Source organism: Lactuca sativa, chromosome 6, assembly GCF_002870075.4.
Source record: "Lactuca sativa cultivar Salinas chromosome 6, Lsat_Salinas_v11, whole genome shotgun sequence".
NCBI classification, from domain to species: Eukaryota; Viridiplantae; Streptophyta; class Magnoliopsida; order Asterales; family Asteraceae; genus Lactuca; species Lactuca sativa.
Window position 1 is genome coordinate 149,590,450 of NC_056628.2, and position 17,898 is coordinate 149,608,347.

General features: G+C 33.0%; 1 protein-coding gene across 2 annotated transcripts; it reads left to right on the plus strand.

Moving 5' to 3' along the window:
- Positions 1-12,121: 12,121 nt before the first annotated feature.
- Positions 12,122-14,615, plus strand: LOC111898780 (ribosomal RNA small subunit methyltransferase). 2 transcript variants are annotated; one of them, XM_023894658.3, is made up of 4 exons: positions 12,122-12,262; positions 12,626-12,742; positions 13,330-13,678; positions 13,752-14,615. In XM_023894658.3, exons 3-4 carry the CDS (start codon positions 13,361-13,363, stop codon positions 14,475-14,477), a joined length of 1,044 nt encoding a protein of 347 aa, XP_023750426.1. In that variant the 5' UTR covers positions 12,122-12,262; positions 12,626-12,742; positions 13,330-13,360; the 3' UTR covers positions 14,478-14,615. The 2 variants fall into 2 exon arrangements, with proteins under 2 accessions (XP_023750426.1, XP_023750427.1); XM_023894659.2 differs by lacking the exon at positions 12,626-12,742 and having other exon boundaries at positions 12,148-12,262.
- The last annotated feature ends 3,283 nt before the right edge of the window (positions 14,616-17,898 follow it).

Genomic DNA, 17,898 nt, shown 5'->3' on the forward strand with positions numbered 1-17,898 from the left:
CCCAGCATATCCGCTTACGAAGGGACTGAGTAGGGTTAAGCACTTGCAGCATGCTAGGAGTATTGGGCTGAAGGATGATATTAGCATAGATTAGATAGTATTAGAAACGTGTAATAGATAAATGTAATTAACATTTGATGATTAAATAAAGGAATTTTATTTATGAGTAATGTTACTATCTTATGTTAATTGTTTAGCTATTGTTTCACTTTGCATGTTTTGACTTCCAGAATAATTGAGTTTATTAGGAATAATTGAATTGTTCAAATAGTCCACAATCGTTCATATGTTGGAAGTAGATATGAATGAAGATTGTCATGAATCGGTGCGTAGATTGTCTAAATGGTATTAGACATAGCAAAGGGTTGCTGCGACATTCATGAGTGCTTATGAACTAGTTTTGAGCATTGGAACAAACCCGCGCTTGCTGGAATCACCTTATGGAATATGATATAAAAGGGTGATCGCAAGACGATAATATCATATAGTCTTAAAACCTAGATATATGGTTTGTTATTTGTTAATTGATTGTACATTGATAATGCGAAAACGCATTAGTAACTCAATGTTATAAAACGCATTATTGTGTATAGTTGATTATTGAATAAGTAAATGCATATAAGTCGAAGTTTATCTGTAACTTTTATCTAAGAAGGTAAAAGCGATATCTCGGCCGCTCGATGATTTGATTTGACTTATGTGCCGGGCCCGGTCACAACTGAATTGATGTGTTCGATTAAGTTCTATGTTGAATAAATCAGAGATCGAGAAACCTAAATGCTTGACTAACCATTCCATAGGATTGCCAGCATGATATCTAACAGAGGACTGTACGATCCCTTATCTAAAGGACAAGATTGATTAGATCAGAGTTTGATAGCGTCTTTGAGAGCTACGATTGCAAACCGAATTGTACTAGTGCATATAGTTACTAGACTTATCCAAGTGGGAGACTGTTGGAATAGTGTCTAAGGATGCAACTATATTAGGCCAGTATTTGACCCGGTTGTGCATGGTCATTTTGGGTTGCCTTCACCATAGCAACTTGATAGGATGATTTATTAAGAGAGAGTAAATATTATTAGTATATTATGAGAATAATATAAAGAATAATATATTGTTATTTAATTAATATAAGTCATAGAATTAATTGGAATTAATTTGGTGACTTAAAGAGATTAATTAAATAAGAGGGTATAAACTGTCAATTGTTTGAGAGTTAAACTTTAGACTGTAAATCCATATAGATATGGATTGGATGGATTCTAGAAGCTAAAGGATAGCTCAAATCGTCCAAGAGTTATCTAAGGAATGGATTTGGATAGCCTTAAGAGAAGATTATCCAATTAGGGTTTAGGTTGTAACCCTTAAGGAGTCTACAAGTATAAATAGACCCTATGGCATAAGGAAATCGGTACTTCATCTAAAGTATAGAAACCCTGGCCGATTTCCTCCCCTCTCCTCTCTCCCAAATCATCCTCCTTGCTATTTGGTGTTTGTAAGCCATTAGAGGAGTGACAATTGTGACTCTAGAAGCTCCAAGACAACAAGATCAACAAGGGATTCAAAGGTATGATTCTAGATATGATTCAATATTGTTATTGCACCTAATTAGTCATTATAAGTCTTGGATTCAAAGCATGTTTAATTAGAAAGCCTAGATCCAAGCATTAGGGTTTTGCATGCGCACATAGGAAAGTTCTTATGGCTAAAACCCATCAGTTTAGGGCATGGAGGAGGGACAAGAGTAGATAAAGTGGGAAACTTTATGTTCATGGAGGCCCAGAGGTGTCCAGATCTGAAACCACATCCTCTGGACAAGCTTAAATCCGAGAATGACTCCATTTTGCACAAAAAATGACCATATACTTCCATAAGAGGAGATCTAAGAAATGGAAAGCCAAGGTAAAGACTTTTTACCTCCAAATGGTTGCTAACACATAGTAGATGTCAGATCTACCGCTTCTTCATTTGCTCCAACCTCTTCAAACTTCAAAACCCTTCGAAAAAAGCACAAAATGACCTTCTAAGCTCACACACACAAGGAAGTAGTAAAGCACGACTAGGGTTTCCTTATCTGGGTAATGAGGTGATAAGGGAGGCTAAAGAATGCGGGTTAAGTCCTTTAAATAGGGTGCAAACCCTAAAAATTAGGGTTTCCTATTAAGCTCCAACTCGTCGAGTTGGGGTCCTCCAACCCGTCGAGCAAGTTCCAAAATCCATGCAGATTTATTAGTTTTTACACGACGAGTTGGGGCCTCCAACTCGTCGAGTACGTCTTATGAAATGAGCAAAAATCCTTAAAATTTCATACTTGGGAGTCGGGATGTTACATCCAGGATCTTCCATTCTCAAGTTTTTACAGTCACATCATTTTATTTTTAGTAGCACTAATAAAGTTCCACTTTATCATGCTTGTCAACTTGGAAAACATTGTGGTTTATCTTTTTCTTCATCTTTGTCTAAAAGTACTCGTGTGTTTGAACTTATTCATTAGGATTTATGGACCTCTCCTATTCCCAGTTTAAGTGGTTTTAAATATTATATATTGTTTCTTGATGATTTTTCTCAATGCTTATGGGTTTTCCCAATATGTGCCAAATTTTAAGTTTTCACTATTTTTTGTAATTTTAGAATGTATGTCAAAAACCAATTTAAAACTGACATCCAAACCTTTCAATGTGACAATGGAAGAGAATTTAACAACCATTTGTTAATCACTTATCCTCAATCAAATGGTATCTCACTTAGATTCTCATGTCTATACACATCTCAACAAAATGGAAAAGTTGGACGCTCCATTCGTACCATAAACAACATCATACGCGCATTCCTTTTTAAGCTTCTATTGCCCCTAGATTCTGGACTAAAGCCCTTCTGACGGCTGTTCACATTATGAATATCATTCTCACTACCACTCTATCCTTTAAGACCACATTTGAAGATCTCGTTGGTTTCTTTTTGAAGTATGATCATCTTCGTGTCTTTGGATGCTTGTGTCCTAACACATCTTCCACCTCTACCCATAAGCTCTCCCCTTGATAAACTGCACGTGTCTATCTAGGTCCCTCCTCATACCACAAGGGACATAAATGTCTAGACCTTGTCACTCAGCGTGTCATCATATCCCGTCATGTCATATTCGATGAAGATCATTTTCCTTACTCTGATTTTCACCCTGTCCCTCCCGAATCTGACTATCAATAGTTTTCTGCCGATAATGACATCACTCTCCCTCTGTCATCCACATTGGTTTCCCCTTAAACCGATCATATGGAATCTACATCATCTCATACTCCTCCTTATATATCTTTTCATCCTCCCCCTCATCCCCCGCCTACCGGTTATCACATGAATACTCACTCTTGTACTTGTTCCTTAAGACCGCATACCATTCTCAATCTTTTTGCTACTTCTGACATCTCCCCTATCCCCAGATCCACATCTTAGGCCATGACTGATCCAAATTGGAAGCTAGCTATAGATGCAGAAATGTCAGCTCTCATCAACAATCATACATGTGATCTTCTTCCTCGTCCTCCCAATGGCAACATTGTTGGTTATCAATGGCTCTACCATCACAAGTTTGACTATCACTGTAATCTTAATCGTTACAAAGGTAGATTAGTTGCTCAAGGTTTCTCTCAACACCTCGGTCTAGATTTTGATGACACTTTTAGTCCAGTTGTGAAACCTGCTACCATTCACACTATCCTTAGTATTTTTGTCTCCCGTCATTAGCCCATTCATCAACTTGATGTTAAAAATGCCTTTCTTCATGGTGACTTTACCAATGAGGTACTATATGAAACAACCGCTATGCTATGTTCATCCCGCTTATCCACACCACATGTGCCGCTGACGTAAGGCATTATATGGCCTCAAACAATCCCTCGTGCCTAGTACTAGCGGTTTGTTGTATATATATCTTCGCTCGGGTTTACCACTAGTCGCTCGGACACCTCTATTTTCACTTTCCACCGTGCTTCGAGACCATGTATCTTCTTCTTTATGTGGATGATATCATTCTCATGGATTCTAGCCCATCCCTTATCACGCGAGTCAGTACTCAACTCTCATATGAGTTTTCTATGATGGACTTAGGTCTTCTGTCTTTTTATTCTCGGCATTACTGCTACTCGTTCTGTATATAGTCTGTTTTTGTCACAGACTACCTTTGCCAAGGAGATTCTATCTTGAGTTGATATGACCTACTACAACCCATGTAGCACTCCTACAGAGACCAAATCGAAACTCTCTTCCTCAGTAAATCTGGTTTCTCATCTAACCATGTATAGAAGTCTAGTTGGGGCCCTTGAGTATTTGACTTTCGCTCGACCAAATATTGCTTATGTAGTTCAAAAAATTTGTTTGTACATGCATGATCCGTGTGAACCCTACTTTCTAGATTTGAAGTGTATCTTGCATTATTTTCAGGGTACACTTCATCATGGTTTGTTCATTCATTCGTCTCTTGTCGTGTGACATCCCCAATTTCACAGTCAGAAAAGACAATTTGTTTATGCTTTATTTGAAAATTAGAGTATACTTTTAAAGAAATATCTTACAAAATTTATTCCCAAAAATATGATAAATAATTTATCAAAGCATTTCCGAAGAAATGTATTTTCATTATATTAATAAGCTAAGGGTGTCATTGTCAATACAGATCAAAAGCATAAACAAAAACAACATAGGACTTACAACATCTATTTATTCTAGTGGCCTTAAAATCCATTGATCTCTCATCAGACCATCACTCCTGTGCTCTCTTGCCACTACCTGTATACAAGAAACTGAGTGGGTCAGGCTTGAGAGTCTGGTGAGCACATATGATTTTCAACCCACAATAATTAAGTTCATTAATTTCGTCAAATCATTCAACCCAATTACCCATTCTCATTATCCTCACCTTACGTCCCTAAAGCATATACTATAAGGGACATAGCCTAAGGACTTTCATCGGGGTGACAACACTGCTTAGGGGATTCCTCAACAATACATGTCAAACAAGTAGTTCAAATAAACATGCATAGGTTGCAAGCCTGCCAACGTTCCACTGGACTGTCTAGAATAGTTTGTGGTCGTCATCTATACTCCGCTAGATGACGGGATCATCGTAAACCTCGAGGCCTCTCATCATTTTATTTCATCACACATAAACTATTTCATCTACCCATGTTCTACCCACCATACTCGTAGATATAAAATACACATACATTTTAAATAATTTAAAACATGTATAAATCGTTCATCCAGCATATATATCAAGAACACAGATAATATGCACACATAACACGTAATTTATATTAAATACTTCATATCTTTGTGTAAGATGAAAGTAACTATGCACTCACTTGTTAAAGTGTTGATTCCAACTTGGACAACGCTTCGTTTCTTAACAATATAATTTGCTTCGACGAAACATAATATTGTTACCACTAGATTTTAGTCTAATATTTATTGAGACTAATTACGAGCGTTATTATTTTATAAGTGTTAAACAATACTTTTCAACCACTATGTACAGACAGGGGCCAAACATGAAACACCGGAGGGCAGTACCATTTTGGCATTATAGCACTTCTGAAATCCAGCAACCCTATGTGGCCCTTCAAACCAGATTCCCTGTACCGCAAGTAGTTAAAAGATACTATAATAACACTTTATATATTATATTTTATTTTATATATATATATATATATATATATTCATAATAACGATAATAAATTTAAACATAAGCTATACTTAAAGTAGGGTAAGCATAACTCACTTAACGGGAGGTTTGCTAGAAACTGCGCTCTATGGGGGTAGAACTTTACGAGCTAAAAAGTTCTTTTTCTTGGAGCCTTCTGGAGCTCCAGGGGCTTTCCTCTAGCACTTAGAAGTTACTAGGGTTGGGGCATGTTTAGAGAGTGGTTAGAGAGGGAAAGAGAAACTAAGGTGTGAGAAATGAAGGAGTCCCTCGCATCACTTTTATAGGCTCCAGTCCTCAGTTATGTTGGGCGTACCCTTGCAGGTACGTTGCGCGTACCTCGGTACGCAGGGAGTACCAGCTTACGTAGCATGTATGAGTGGACAAGTGTCAACCTTCCGATGGGGCAACGTGGATAATCCAGAGCCTAGTATTGCGATACCTATGGGCGTACATGCTATGTACGCGGGGCGTACCCTGTACCCTCTCAACAACCCACTTACGTCTTCTAAAATCTGTAACTTTCGCATACGAGCTTCATTTCCGACGTTATTTATATCCACGCGTAGGTGGGAACGTACTATACAACTTTTGTTTATACTTCGTCGGCTAATTTTGATGTTATTTTTAAAGTTATATTTTTAATTGGCGAGGACATGTAAAGTCCGTTAAGAATTCATAACTTTGTCATTCGACGTCCATTTTTGTCTGTCTTTTTATCGTTGAGCTCCTATTAACGAGACTTTCAATTCTCATTTAGGTTGTGTCAGCTAAAAATATGTTGATCTAATATTCGAATTCCGGGCTGCATACGGCTATGCCAAATCTTACAAAAATATAACTTCGTCATACGAAGTCAGATTTGGACGTTCTTTTTATGCACGCTCTCGGTTTAACGTATACTACGACTTTCATTTAGATCGGTAAGGCTAAAAAGTACTTTATCGTAAACTCACTTTTTACGTCACACAACGTCATGTCGGTTTTGTCCCGAAACTTCGACAGTTCATAACTTTTTCATTATAACTTGGATTTTGTCGTTATTTATATCTCCGTAATCCTTGTCATGACCACTACAAATTTCTACATAGATATTGGGTTTTTCTATTTTTTTGAAGCTTATTTTTATTCTTAACTTATTATCTCCCTATACTAATAAAAGAGTGGTTCTTTTGTCATGTGTCACCATGTTAGGCATTGTAATAAATATCATGACACTTGTCAATCTATTGACACTTGTAATTAATATCATGATACTTATCAATCTATTAATTCTCCATTTCAAATTTCAAATTTCAAAATTTAAATCACATTTTAATTACATTAAATTAATAATATTATAATAAAAATAAAATAAAATTTATACAAATTATAATAAAATAAAATTTATACAAATTATAAGATGATATATTTTACGTATTTATTTGAATCAACGATTATAATCTTATATATAACTAAAAAAAATATCTTTTAACTAATAAGTTATTTAAAATTATTAATTAATAGTTTTGAGTTTTTACTTAGAAAGTTTAATTAAATTTATAACCGTGGTTCCCACGGGTTATAAACTAGTATCTTATAAATGAGTATAATGCACATAAAATCACATAAGTCACATAGTATTCAGATAATTCCTCTTTATTACTTAAAAGTAGGTTATAATTATTACATCATCACACCAATGCTTAGCCTAGAAATACGGGCGTTACATGTCGATCGTTTGGTTTCTTATTATGATGCTGACTTTGCTGGTTGTCCCTTGACACGTCGATCTACCCATGGGCTCCTTGGTCTTCAAAACATCAACACATCGTCTCTCAGTTTAGTGCCGAAGTTGAGTATCAGGGGGTAGCTAATGTCGTTTCCGAAACCGCTTGGCTCTGAAATCTCCTTCTTGAACTTTCATACCCTCTAACTCAATCTACGGTCGTGTTTTGTGACAACGTGAGTGTCATGTACTTAGCTTCTAACCCAATTCAATACCAAAGAACCAAATATGTGGAAATAGACTTACATTTTGTTAGGGAAAGCGTTGCCATTGGTCAGGTTCACGTGTTGCATGTTCTTTCGGCTCACCAGTTTGCATATATCTTCACTAAAGGACTACCTACACCATTTTTTTTTAAATTTTCGTGACAGTTTAAACATTCGAGACCCCCTGCTCAAACTGAGGGGGAGTGTTAATGTACCTATTTACTTTAGTTATCTATTTTAGTGTATGTTTGGTATACATGTATATATATTAGGGGTCTTTTATGTATTTTATATATTTTACTGTGTATATACACCGATGAGAATACAATGCAAACCCTAAGAGGATTATTTCCACAAACATACACCACTAATGTCAATGATCGTGACACCATTTCGACACCACCCGACCTTCATGGTAGTGCGCACCAGGGGCGGAACACCAACAATAGTATTAGGGGGGGCGAAACCAACATTTTAATGTATAAATGTATAAACAAGTCTAATTTGGTTAAAGTTAAGGCATCAAAATGCAAACAAAATAGTTATATATATATATATATATATATATATATATATATATATATATATATATATATATATATATATATATATATATATATATATATATTCTTACATCATTACTTAAAGTGAAAACTCTTCAATCTTTTACGTTTTTTAATTTTTGTACAATTGTCACTAGCAAGTTCCATTTAAAAGTATGAAATGAACAAGTCGTTCAAAAACTAAGTAACAAATTCACTAGAAGTAGAGGTGTAAACGAACCGTATTTACTCAAACTCATCATCTAGATTAAATCATGCTTGACTTAAAAAGGAAAACAAATTGGTTAATTAGCTTCAGCTCGCTAAGCACCGTGAGGTTGTAGAATACTTCAAAATTTACATATTACTATCTTTGGCTACAGTAATAATTATAACATTAAAATCAAATGTTTTTTTGATATTTTTTTTGTTGCCAAAAAAGTCCCTTATGGTACACTAAAAAAGACTAATGAATGTCAATGGAAATCTTGTAAAGTAAAAATGAACAGTGAATTTCAATGAGAAGTTGTTACATGATTTAAGAAATCGATTTTTGGTAACAAAGAAATGCTTGCGTAATTTATATGTTATCATATTGTCTTAGGTTGTATATTAATAGTAATATGAATATAAAATTTTAACAACTGTATTTACAGGACAAATGACATAGAGATAAAGAAAGGGGTTGTCTTGTAAATCCTACATCGATGGTTACCTAAATAAAAGAATAAATATTTAGCCTTAAACATACCTATAATATTTAAGTGAAATATATATAAAAAAAAATTAGTTTCATAAGATATGGACCTCAGTTTTGCTTCAAGATATATGTTTAGAGTCACTCCTGTATTAATAATTAGAAGCCAAAAAAGCAAGGGGGCCATGGCCACCCCTGACCCTCATTGAGTTCCGCCACTGGTGCGCACAATTGTTGTCCTCCTCCGGCTACCCTCGTATCATTGTTATAACTTATAAATCAACATTTTAAAATACTATTATTTAATCGAAATCAGAAAATGATATATTTGCTTAGGTTTTTTCATTCATTCACAAAAACAACATAAATTTGAATGAAACTAAAATAAATATTAAAAAAATCAAATCATTTTATTTTTAGTTTTTAGGTGGATGAATTAAGCGGAAATATAACCTTACTATCATACATACTTATAAAAGAAACATTTTTCCTTAATTCTTATGCATTTGAAACCCCCTAATTTGATTTCCTAGATTATTATGCATTTGAAACCTCCTAATTTAATTAATACCACTCAAAAGACTTTTTAATAATAATTATTAATTGGTTCTTTAATGTAAAAATAACATGAATAACATCAAACATAACAAGACCAAGTATAAATACGATGAATAATGGTAACATCTTTGTCATATTTTGCAAGGATTAAGGACCTTTAAAGAAGGAAAAAAAACTTTTATGTGGTATTGCTTTTCATACAAATTTCAATATATATATTTTTTGTTTTTACCAACTGTTCACTGTGTGGTTGCTTCTGGTATGTCACATGTTATATTCAGAGTAAAAACTTTTGCATAAAAATGCAATTAATTTCATTCACTACAGGTACTAAATTAATATTTGACTCATGCACACACAAACAAATCTTGCTGAGCATTTTAAATTATTTGAATAGATTTGGTTTTCATCATCATTCCTTCAACAATGGAAATTATTTGAAAAGATTTGTAAGAACTTCTATTTTTCTTAAGATTTTTTTGTTAAAACCATTTTAATATCTAAGAATATAAAAAAAGATGTAAAACAGTGATATATTCATCCTTGGTATCACAAGACGGATTTATTGAACCCTAGAAGATATTGGAAAATATGAAGTCATATTAGCAAATGTATTGCTACATATAAATTGTTTTACATGTTAATTGGTCTTAGTTTCCATTAAAGTCATGATTTCCTATTTGATCCTATAAAATATCACATGTGAACTAAAAGCAGGTCATGCATATTTTAATGTTGTACTGATATTAACCTATACCAATGAGTTGACATGCTCCTTTTCAAGTCATGAGAATGTAACCCTTTTAGCTTTCATTTTTTAGTATGTATACATTTAGTCTGAACCAAGCATTTATGTGGCATGGGTGTGTTTCTATTAGTCTCTAATGAAAATTAGATGTTGATATCCAGACTATGCCTATGTGGTTTTAGTTTACTGATGTTGGAATATGAAAATTAATATGATGTATCGATATGCATTTAACAAATAATAAGTACATCACATTATTTACTTAATCGATATTAATGGATATGAATGTCACTTTGTGCATTTGCAGTAGCATAATCGGGATTGAATTCGAGAAGTAGAGTTGTGTGGTGATAAACAAACATAGATTTCGTAGTATTTGTTGGATGTTTTGGCTTTGATAGAAAAGAACCCATCAAATACAAAAAAACAACATTAATATATTTCTAAAAATGAAAACGTTGTATTTTGAATAACATGAAATAGTAGGGTAAAATATGAAAGGTATTATGATATAAATATCAATAACATATATTAATATTTATTTGTCAAAATTTTAAGTACGTAATTTTACGTTGCGTAACGCGCGGCTATTCGCCTAGTCTTACATACTTATAAAGTTTGCATTTTCCCTTGATTGTCATGCATTTGAAATCCCCCACAATAATTTGTTAAAACCCCATGCATTTGAAACCCTTAAACCTTTTCACCTTCTTAATAATTAATCACACATAATCAATTGTAATTCATATGAGATAATAATTTGCTAAAACCTCATGCATTTGTATGGTATTAAAACATGTTTGAGTTTTTGGGTTTTAGACTTTAGTAAATGGGTAATCTGTTTGATACATTGGATTTGAAGCTATCTTATTCGAATTACCCAAAACAAGAGATAAATTAATAATATATGATCATGTATGTTTTGTACAAGTCCCAATCAAAATACAATATATCATGATCATACAATTAAGTGTCTTTTATTTCATTTTTGGCTTTATAACAAAAGTTTGTTTATGTGGCGAAGAAAGAAAACTCGAAGATGAATATTTAGGTTGGATGTTTATATAATATTTGTTTTAAATATATAATATAGATATAAATACACAAATGTGTGTCAAATACACCCGATCACAAATTTAATGTTATAAACTACAATATGACTCAAAGTGGTTTTCCAAATATAATGTTTATACTATAATATAATATATTAGAAGAATAGCATATAGTAGACGAATCCCACATGTTGTGCAGTAATTTAGTTGCATAGATAATATATTATAATTATATTTATATTTCATTTAAAGTATGTTAGGGTCATTTAGTTATTACATTGTTGTATTAGACACTATAGTCTCATATATTTTGAATGACTTTTACAAAAATGATGTCTGTAATTTGAATATAACGTAATATCTTATGATATTTATTGAATGATATTATCTTCGATTGAGCTCTTTTTAATTGAAATCAACTTTATTATAGTTAAAAATTTTGGCTCCGTTTTTTCTTTTCATTAGTTCTAGAATATAATTTTTTATATTAACTTAAAATATGTCACTATCTTAAAATAGATTGAGAATGAGATTTTTTATATTTATTTAAAATACGGCACCATTTTCTATTCAATAGTAAAACTAACAAAAATCGTTAAATATGTATTTTTATGAGGTTCAACATAAATAGACGACCACAAATGAGAATCCATATCTAATCAATCATCAACTAATTACATTAGATACTAATGTGTACATAAAAATTACATTTAAAATTTTAAACTAATAGTAAAAAAAAATTTAATTATTAAATATAACAAAAAATCTATAAATCAAAAAATATACATACTATTTAATCGCATACAAATTTTATGTATGGCTTATTCATAATACATTAAACCATAAATATCCATATTAAAATACATAGTCATTCACCCGAACACATAAACCCAATCTCTATGATAGTTGGTCTAAAACCCTAGAGTCTTTATCGCAGCTCCTCCTTCCCTCCACCGTCTTTTACAATCGGCCTCCTTCCGTTGCAGCTCCCTCCTGGTTCGCTCTCTCTCTCTCTCTCTCTCTCTCTCTCTCTCATTATTCCTAAACTCTTCAAGTAACAAGTCAAGTGGTTCAATCTCTGCCTTCTTTTTCCAATTTACATGATTTCGATCTCTGCCTTTTCTTTGATAACTCTTTAGCCCACATGATTGTTTGTGATAACCACGAGATTAATTGGACAGTTTTATGTACCTGTTGATCAGTTCTGGAGTTTTGATTTTTCTGCTTTGTTGTTTTTAGTTATATATCTGTAAATTGCAAGAATGCCTTATAACTGCTCCCTTAACTTATAAAAACTCCGTATTCCATCTAATTGCCCTTAACCTAATAAAACCTTACTCATTCTCCTTACGATTACAGCATCGCCTCTCGCAATCTGCTTCTCACGTCAACTCTCCCCTGCTCGTCGTCGCTTCCCCTGTGAAGCCACCGGCCGGAGACCTTCAATAGCCACAACTCCGTCGCACCCAACCCCAGGTTCTATTTATCTTCCTTCTTTTTCTGCTTTCTTCCTTCCTTTTTTTTCTTCTGCTTTCTTTGAACTTGCCAATTGATGTTGCTCGATTTCTTTTTATCCTAAAGGTTTTCTTTTTCTTGTGATTTCCTTTTTCACATACGAAATTTCTGTAATGTTTTCTTTTTTAATATCAATCTGCAAGTTCAAGTTCTTCTCTGGAATTCTGTTAGGTGATCTCTTACTTTCAGTGATAATTGATTTGCTTTTTGTTTGCTGCTACTGATTTGCTACTTGTTTGCTGCTACTGATTTGCTACTTGTGTCTGCTGTTCAAATTTATGAAGTCTGATGGGTACAGTGTTCTGTGAAAAAAGGGAATGTTTTTGCAGGCAAGCTGTTTGATGAAATGCTTGAGAGGGATACTGGGATAGTACTTTATTAATATGCATCTTTTCACATATCAATTATAATATACAGATCTTATAGCATTTTGACACACCGGATAAGCTAATCCAAACACTTTTCTAAAAGCTCCATTTTCATATAATTAAAAAAGTGCTTATCATATCTTTTATGGTAAATCAATCTAACAACCTTTTTATTTACAGAAAAAGCTGTGTAATCCACAATCAACAAAGCATGGCAGGAGGGAAAATAAGGAAGGAGAAAACCCCACGTGGATCTATTGGCTCTTCAAATCATTATCAAGGAGGAATTCAATTCCACAAGTCAAAAGGTCAACATATCCTCAAGAACCCTTTACTTGTTGACTCCATTGTCCAAAAAGCTGGAATCAACTCCACAGATATAATCCTTGAAATTGGTCCTGGAACTGGTAATCTCACCAAGAAGCTTCTAGAAGCTGGTAAATCAGTTATTGCTGTTGAACTCGATCCCCGTATGGTTCTCGAATTACAACGCCGTTTTCAAGGCACCCCGTTTTCTAATCGTCTCAAGGCAAGTATCTTGTAAATCTGTATAAACACAAGGGTAAAATCGTCATTTAACAACTCTTTATTCAATTTCATAGGTTATACAAGGCGATGTATTGAAATGTGATCTCCCATATTTTGACATATGTGTAGCCAACATTCCATATCAAATATCATCTCCACTAACATTCAAATTATTAAACCACAAACCTTCATTTCGATGTGCGATAATAATGTTTCAAAGGGAATTTGCAATGCGATTAGTGGCTCAACCTAGTGACTCCCTTTATTGTCGCCTCTCAGTCAACACCCAACTTTTAGCGCGTGTTTCACACCTACTAAAAGTTGGGAAAAACAACTTCCGGCCACCTCCAAAAGTTGACTCATCTGTGGTTAGAATCGAGCCGAGAAAACCACCACCCGTGGTTAACTTCAAAGAATGGGATGGGTTAGTGAGGATTTGTTTCACTAGAAAAAACAAAACCTTAGGTTCGATTTTTAGGCAAAAACGTATACTTTCGATTATGGAGAAAAACTATAAAACGCTTCAAGCTTTAGGGGTTCCTCAGGCGGCGGATGTGGCGGTGGATATGGCGGTTCTTGGTGATTCCGGCGAGATGGAGGAGGAGAGTGAGGATGAGGATGAGGATATGGATATGGATATGGAAATGGAAGATGGGGAGACAAAGTCGGATTTTAAAGAGAAGGTTTTGGGGGTTTTGAAAGAAGGGGAGTTTGAATTGAAGAGATCTTCAAAACTTGCTCAAGAGGATTTTATGCATTTGTTGTCTTTGTTCAACAAAGTGGGGATTCATTTTTCTTGAAGGATTTAATTTTGTATGATTCTTTAATTTGAGTAAACGAGTTGTGATTATTTTTTGGATTGTATGTTGTTGGAATTTTGGTTTGTGGGTGTTTAGACTTTAGATGTGTTGCAATTTATATATTATGATTTGTAGTCATTTATATCGGGTTAAAGCGTTTTGAAAGAATTTATAGTATGATTTAACTACTAAAAGTTTGTTTTTTTGTGTTTTTGAAAGAATTTATATATAGGTTGTTTCTGTTAAACCAAATGGTGTAAAGCACAACCCAAAATCGATACAAATAGTCTAACTAATTAAATTGAACCTTTTCTATTTAATATCTTTATGTAGTTTTGATTTGTTTTTATGCTTGATAAATACTCAATATGAAAAGTAAAAGTCATGTATTTCATTAAATATATTTCCAAAATAAGTCCAATTTCGGGTATAAGTAAAAGTCATGCAAATATTGAATGAGATTTATATGGCCATTTAAAGTTGGGTTAATGTTATAAAATGATTAGTAATAAATAATAACCAATTTTTTCTCAGATTACTTTTTTTTAATAATATTCATTAGATCATTAATTTTTTTAGGTTCTCGTTAATCGTTATCGTCCACTATGACATGCAATATGACAAATTGTCATTTAAGTCTATTTAACAATGACTTTGCATCTATTGTGATATCTTATATGATGAAGTTACATGTTCAAAATGCACTTTAATTGTGTAATAAGAATACAAGAAAAAGATTTAGTGAACTATTGAATACAATTAAGAGATAAATGAGTTAAAGAACAAATTATGTATTATTTGTTGTCATTTATTGACATTAACCCTTTAAAACTTTATATCCTTCGTATCGGAGTTTAGATTTGCCCAAATTATTATCCGAACTAGTTTGAAAATCGATTTAGTTTACTCCCAACAAAAGCAATTCGGTTTTGGTAAAAAATCGAATGATTTGAAACCGGATTTTAGCATAAGAACTTTGATTCTATCTAGCAAATTTGTAATTGGAGTTTATGGATAGGTTTATCTTCAGAAAAGTTATTATATTTTGACAAAATTAACAAAAAAATCGTATTTTTAAAACAGAAAAGAACAGATCAACAGATGATAAAAAATTTAAATAACTTTTTTGTGGATAACTTATAGAGTAAATCACATGAATGGTCCCTATGGTTTAGAATAATTTACGTGTTTGGTCTTTAACTTATTTTTTTAACTCGAAAAGTCCATATTGTTTGTTTTTGTTACACGCTTGGTCCCTGTCTTACCTAAAAAAAACTATTTTGTCATCGATTTTTTAAAATATTTAAATAAACACACCACAACTCCAACCCCCCTCACCTTACTTCACTTATCCCGTAATTTTTTCCTATTTAAATAATTGTCTTTTTAGGTAAGACAGTGACCAATCGCATAATTAAAACAAATAATAGGGACCAAACGCGTAACAAAAACAAACAGTAAAGACTTTTCGAGTTAAAAAAATAAATTAGAGACCAAACACGCAAATTACTCAAACCATAGAGACCATTCGTGTAATTTACTCTAACTTATATTTCCCATGGTTACAAATCTTTACATGGTCTTAATAAAGTGATATGGATGTTGATTGATCGAAGGAGGCCGTGTCTCATTAAATTTAGGTTTTTACCATCAAAGAGGGCTTTTACTTTCACGCAACCGTAGTCACTAACGTCTAGTAAAAATCAGACAACATCTCATATGAACTATAGTTTGAAAACCTGATGGATATATTCGAAGGACCAATATGTATTTAAAACTGTTTTAAAAAAAAAACCACTTTTGGTTAAACGATTTCCTAAATAAAAAAACAATTGATTCATTTAAAATACTTGTTATTAGGTTTACACTAAATTTATCTAATTGGGTATTTATTATTACGCAAGTATATGATTTAATAGTATAAGTTTTGACTCATACTCTGAAGCAAATTTTAATTTAAAATATATACATTTCCTCAAAATATATTATGTACACTAGATTTCATATAAAATTTGACGCATACATCAAATATTATGTGCCGAATTGATCCGTACCTCACATGTGGGATTGGGTACACATGGCCAAGCACACCTTATCCAAACCCTTAAACCAAACTCATAAGTCATAACTCATAACCAATGGAATATGCGTTAATTATGCATTATGCTGTCAAGTTACTTTTTTAATTAATATTAGGGAGTAACAATGTTAGGGAGTAAGGTTGTGTCTTAGCATGTTACATTATTTCTTTTAAATCATTATTAATTTTGTTTTCTAAAGAGCTAATAATTAAAAGCATAACATTTTAATATTAAAATACTCGAGTTAAAAACATCACTTATGTACGCAATCTATGTTATTCCAAACGGTGTCCATGGACATCTTTTGATTTTGAAAATTAAATAAGATTTTAGTGTATATATTTCAATTGGTTGGTTAACAAACAAACTAAATCTTTTTGTATAGGTATCTAAACAAAAACAAAATAAAATTGTATCATTAGTTGGCTAACAAACAAATAAAATCTTTTTGTATAGGTGTCTAAATATATTTTGAGTTTGTAAGCCTTTAAGTTAACAAATATAGGAAAATATAATTTGGTAGATGATAAAAATATTTAAAAAATAAAGCTAAAGAAAAAGCTAAAAACCCCCAAAAGAAAAACATGTTAATTGCATTATTTGGTCTTTAGAGTTTCTCGTACACCATCGCCTGTACCCATCTTGGGCCATGTTTTTTGTTCTACACTTTTATCTTCGGGCGACATGAAGATCAAGATTGTCTATAACATTCAATTTCGGGATAGCGGACCATAATTTGATCGAGTAAAGGTTTTGGGCTTCAAGTGAATAAAATTTAGACCTTATTAGATGTTGATAATGTTGATTAAGCGATTTAAGCTTCTGAAAATGTGAACTGGTAATATGGGAAAAGTGATATTTCAGACTATTTGCATGAATTAATGAATTTAGTTTGGTATATTTTAAGTCAAAAATAATTGGATAGGATTGTGAGGCTCGCCAATACCTTCTCATGCATATAAAGATCATTGAAACCGGGTTCAAAACAAAGAAGTTATGATTGTTTGAAGCTGAAGCTGAAAACTGATAAATTAGAAATTTATCTGAGAAGCATGGGGCGCCCTATAAAAAGTGTGGGGCGCCTCCGACTCATTGGGTTGCACGTTGTTAGGGTTTATTTGGTATTTAAAGGCACTTAAGCCTCTAGGGATGGCTTATTCTCAGCCTCCTTCATCCTTGGATGAACTCTAGAGAAGCCCTAATTGTAATACCCAGTTCCAGGTAAACACTTTTTCTGAATCTCTGATCGAATTCCTTGGAGTTTAACCCTGGTCACGACGTGAGCACTTATATATTACGATGTGACCATGCTGGAAGAAAAGCACACATATTTAGAAGTC